At 45.8% G+C, this 5,298-nt stretch overlaps 1 protein-coding gene across 1 annotated transcript; it reads right to left on the reverse strand.

Moving 5' to 3' along the window:
* Window positions 1-1,228: 1,228 nt before the first annotated feature.
* On the reverse strand, window positions 1,229-5,298 carry tbx6 (T-box transcription factor 6). The gene is made up of 8 exons (XM_069665057.1): window positions 5,229-5,298; window positions 4,631-4,844; window positions 4,257-4,524; window positions 4,012-4,155; window positions 3,826-3,896; window positions 3,671-3,729; window positions 3,285-3,573; window positions 1,229-2,447 (listed from the first exon to the last, which is right to left on the reverse strand). Exons 1-8 carry the CDS (start codon window positions 5,296-5,298, stop codon window positions 1,229-1,231), a joined length of 2,334 nt encoding a protein of 777 aa, XP_069521158.1.

Genomic DNA, 5,298 nt, shown 5'->3' on the forward strand with positions numbered 1-5,298 from the left:
GCATTTTTTATTTTTGGACTCTATCTAAATACTATGAATGAGTCTATTGTAGCTGTTACTCATAACAATAAAGCAGGTCTATGTGATGAAGTGGCAGCATTGACAAGATTATTTTCATTATCAGGTCCCCTTAAACTACTTGTTAAACTTAACTACTTGTCGCCAGCCTCCCCCTAAACTACTTTTACTACCTTTTTAAGAAATTAAGCAAACAAGATAGCAGCTGTGCTCAGTGGTAGAGTCGGTCGTCTCTCAATCGGAAGGTTGGTTCAAGGTTCGATCCCTGACTGCTACAGTCACATGTCAAAGTGTCCCCAAATTGCTGCCAAAGGCATAGCGTTCACACACATCGGAGTGTCAATGGGCATAGATCTTATTGGAGATTGGCACTTAGGCCTTTGCCATCAGTGTGTGAATATGTGTGTGAAAGGGTGTATGTGACATGTAGTGTAAAAGCACTTTGAGTGGTCGGAAGACTAGAAAAGCGCTATATAAGTACAGTACATGTTAATTAATGAGATTTAGAGGGGCAGATAGGTGGGCTCGTTTTCTTTATACAGTGCCAAACAAGCTATTCCCCCTTGTTTCCAGTCTTTATGCTAAACTGTTAGCACCATATGTAAATTAGCCTTTTTACTAAAATTTTAAACTGTTCCTATAACAGAAAAACATTAAGATGCTAGAACAAACAGAGAACCCTACTTTGATTCTACAGTTAGCAATCCAGTCTTTATGCTAAGCTAAGCTATTCATCCCTTGAATTAGCTTTTTAATTAGCATTCAAGATACAAGAGAGGGAATCAATCCTTGTTTTTTAACTCTTAGCAAGATGTGCAAATTAGCCTTTCATAAATGATAATCGGTTCCTGTAACTGAAGCCTTTTGCAGTGATTTATTTGAAGCATAAAGATGCTAGCAAAAAAGGGGAACCCCACTTATATTCTACACAGTTAGCATGTTCTATTCTAATTAAATCACAAAAGCCTGCTACGTAAGACATGTTTTTATTTATCACAATGGAATGGATATTTGAAAAGACGATCTTTAACAGCTATTTACATTTGAATACATTTCTTTCATCAATTTATCAGCTGAATTATTAGGAGGACACAAACACACACACACACACCGGCAGTACATTTAGGCTACTTAAACTAATGCTACACAAAAGAAATCCTAAAAGCGCTATGAGGCCAAAACATTTCGTCAACATTAAGGTTCTTATGTTTTAAAACACAGCCCTTGTGCTCATATCCAGGTAGGACCCCTGGGGGTGGGCGTGGCCATGCTGGTGTTGTCTGTACAGATGCCTGAATGGGATGGAGAGGGACGAGTGAGGGTCCTGACAAAGCCGGAGAGGGTAGGACGGAAAGGCCGGGTAGAGGGCTTGGGGAGGGGTGGAGGAGGGAATGTTGGAAGGATGAGACGGATCCAGCTGGAGAAGAGACGGGTGGTGCAGTACCATATCTGGGCGGTAGGGGGCGGCAGGATTGAACTGAGGGATGGCACCTAGTTCAAGCTGAGGGTATGAGGAGGTGGAGGAGGAAGGAGGGGGATTGTGCAGGTTTTGAGGATGGGCTGAGGGAGCAGAGGTGGCAGCCAAGCAGGAGGAGTGCTGGAAAGGAGGATGAGGGAGGGAGGATGATGGGTGAGTGAAGGAGGAGGGAGGGAAGGTGCTAGCAAGGGAGGGCGCTTGGCCTTGGTGGGTCAGGTTTTGGAGGTGCAGGGCAGGGTGGGCGGAGCCTGGAGGCACATTTGGATATGACAGATTTTGCATGTGTGGAGGGACAGAGGGGAGGGCGAAAGATGTGGGGGCACTATGAGGGGGTAGGGAGCACGGCAGAGAGGGAGGAGGTGGGTGGTGTTGGTTGTGGAGAAGCTGAGCGCTAACTGGAGCAGGATCAGGATTTGTCGGGAGGATATTCGGATAGATAAATGCTGCTGAGCTTTGATCAGTAGGAGAATTATTCCCGCTGGTAATAGCTTGACCCTGCAGCGTCGGACTTTGTTGTGAAAGCAGAGAATGAGCTGACATTTGCTCCTGCAGACCTGACGGAGCAGAAAAGGAGCCGTCCGTAGGTGTATGTGGGCTGATTGTCTCTGGCATGGTGTGATAGGTGTTAGCAGAGGGTGAGGAGGAGGATAGGAGTGGCTGTGGAGAGGAGGAGTTAGATGGAGGCGGGGTGGGGAAGATGAAAGTGGTCTGCTGTAGTGAGGGAGTGGTGGTGGCGGGGGTGGAGGAGAGCATGGGGGAGGAGGAGAGAATGGAGGGATAGTCGATAGGAGGGATGGGAGGATGAGGACCGGATGACTCTGGAGAGTCGGAGACGGGGAGGGAGGAGAAGGAGGATGATGACGGGGGAAGAGGAGCTGAGGGGAAAGAGGAGGAGTTGGCTTCACCTGTAGGGAAGGTGGAGGTGTAAGCTGGTTCAACCAAAGTGTCAGATCTGTGGAGGGGAAAAGAAAAACAAACATATATTTTAGTGCTGTTGATCAGAAAATTAATGGACAACAACTTTGAAGATCAAGTTAAAACATTCACTAGCATTTGCTTCCAAAGTTGACTTTTTGTTAGATGTTCCACCGGCCTCGGAGAAGACATTGTGACAGAGACATTAAAAAGACTGATCATTGATTGATAAATTAGAATAATAAGCAACAAATAAATTTACAGGTACACCAATTAATAAAGGAATAGCTTTTTAGAGAGTTAGATAAAAGGATTAATGCCACTTTCATATCTGTGACATAAGTTACATTTAGCTTAGCTTAGCACAAAGACTGGAAACAGAGGGAAACTGCTAGCCTAGCTCCTTCCAAAGGTAACATAATATTCTTACGAGAACTTCTAAAACTATTACTTTATCAGCAAACAAACAAGTTGCCATCCCAGTGACAACAAACCTCCACCCTTGAAAAGATCCTCGGCTAGCTGTTTCCCCCTGATTCCAGTCTTTGTGCTAAGCTAAGCTAACTACTTCCCAGCTTCAGGACACATCAGAATGGTATCTAATATTCTATCCCACTTCTAGCAAGATGGCAAATAAAGAATGTAACATTATTTCTTTAATATTTAAATTTAGTGTAATGTATGTACAAAAACTATATATTTTAAATATTACAAATAAGAAAATGAATTAAGGGGAAATAATGGTCGAATTAGACTGAATATGTCTATAAAACCTCACTATTAACTGTGCAAGTTGATGCAAGTTAAATAACTTACACTTTAAACACGAGCTCAGTATATCCTTAAGAAATATAAAAAATACACGCACACCCACCTTTCAATCATATTATTGGCCATCTCGCTTCCTGGCGTGCCCTGCATCCCATTGGCCATAGAGAGGCTGATATCTGACATCTGGGACGCCATGAATGCCTGGCCGAGGTCCAGCGGCTGCTGAGGGACCAGCGAGTCCTGATACGTGGCCTCCTCTGGTCTGAACCCACAGGAGGGGTCGGGCAGAGGGGGCAGAGAGGCCAGAGCGAGGGCCTGCAGGTCTGTGCTGGAGGTGGTGGCGGTTATGGGCGGAGGAAGAAGCTCAGTGGAGTCGCATGGATCACAGTTTACTGAGGGAGAGATAGAAAAGAGGTGTTTTAGGGGAAGTCTTTTCAAAATAAAAGTCCAAATGAATGTTTTAAAGAAAAGTTTGGTACTCTCACTTACCAATATCCAAGGTTTCTGTCATGGAAGAGATTTTGCGCTTCTGTCTTGCATCTCTTTGTCTGCAGAGAGAGAAAAAGAAGTTTCGTTTAGATCCTCCACAACGTGTTTGCAACAATCTGAGGTGTGTGTATTTGCATGTGTGTGTTGTGAATTACTTTTTGCTGTTCATGCCGTCCTCTCTGAAGCCTTTAGCGAACGGGTTGGAGTTGATCTTCAGCTCTGTGATCTGAAAACAACAATAACCCAATTTTACAGATTGTTCTTGAACTGCACGCATTGCAGGTCAGTTTGTGCATAATCATTGGCCTCTTTCTTCTCACATAAAAGCAGTGTTATGGTACCTTGTTGTTCTGGTAGGCTGTGACTGTGATAAACTGGGTCTCGGGGAAGACGAAGGAGTGTTGCCCTCCGCCCCACCTCAGCACGTCTCTGGCTTCTATGACATGAATCCTGGGCTGGTAGCGATGCAGGGAGTGCAGGATAATCTAGAAATAGATAAAACATATGACTCAAAATGCACCATGAAGACAACACCTGAAGGTTTTGTAATAGTTGTCTGATGTGTCAGTCAGTCTGCGGTGCTTACATGTCCCTGCGAGTCCAGTGTGTTGTTGGTGAGCTTGGCGTAGTGAAACGAGATGGTGCGGCCCTGCCAGTGAGCCCCCGTCGCGGGGGAGTCCGGGTGGATGAACACCCGGTCTGGTAGCCTCGCCTCAGCCCCGCCCACAGCCTGCCAGCCGCCGCCTTGGAAACGATAGCGGGAGTTGTCTGCGGGGACGATGTCCAGGAGGACGATGTAACGGAGAGACGGGTTCAGGCCGGAGAGCTTTAGCCTCAACCCGGGGAACATCCGCCTGAGAGAAAGAAGACAAATTTAATCCAGTGAGTTGCAATTTATGAAAAGAGAATAAATAGACAGTAACATAAGAAGGGGAGTGGGGTCAAAGGTCGTTTCCTCACCTGCCCTTCTTCGTGATGATCATCTCTGTCCCCACTGAGCTGAACTGCTTCCACAAAGACGCGTTCTCCAGCTCCATCCTCACATCGTCTTTCGGGGTGTTGGTGGCGGGCTCGCTGGGGACGGTGGGAGGGGCCAGCAGACGCGGGGGCAGGGCCTTGGCCGCCACGTCACAGGCCGGAGGGAACAACGGCATGTGGGCTGGAGCCTGCCGGTCTGTGGGGACACAAAATCCAGTATTTAATGGGTGAAATAAGGCGAATACAGGTGTGTAGTTTGGTTTGTGGACCTGTAACTCAAGCTGTTGTCCAAAGGAAAGAACCAATCAGTGTTCAGGGACTAAAACTACTCATTTAAATGCCTTAAATGCAATAAATGTACAATATAAAACTATAAAGTGTGTTAAAAGGGAGTTTTTTTCCTCTTGAAAGTGTATTTCCAAAGTTAACCCTTGAAATCCAGGATAAATACATTCCAGATCTTAAACTAAATTGGTCGAAAAGCATTGAAGTAAACTACTTATTTCACACACACACACACACACACACACACACACACACACACACACACACGCATGCACGTACACACACTCCCTCTCACCTCTGTAAAAGCAGTCTCCGATCCTCTGTGGTCCCAGACTCAAACTGGGGTACATCTCCACGCTGAGCAT

This window comes from Semicossyphus pulcher, unplaced genomic scaffold (genome assembly GCF_022749685.1).
Source record: "Semicossyphus pulcher isolate SPU_LCO1_2020_fin unplaced genomic scaffold, fSemPul1.0.p SCAF_16, whole genome shotgun sequence".
Classification (NCBI taxonomy): domain Eukaryota; kingdom Metazoa; phylum Chordata; class Actinopteri; order Labriformes; family Labridae; genus Semicossyphus; species Semicossyphus pulcher.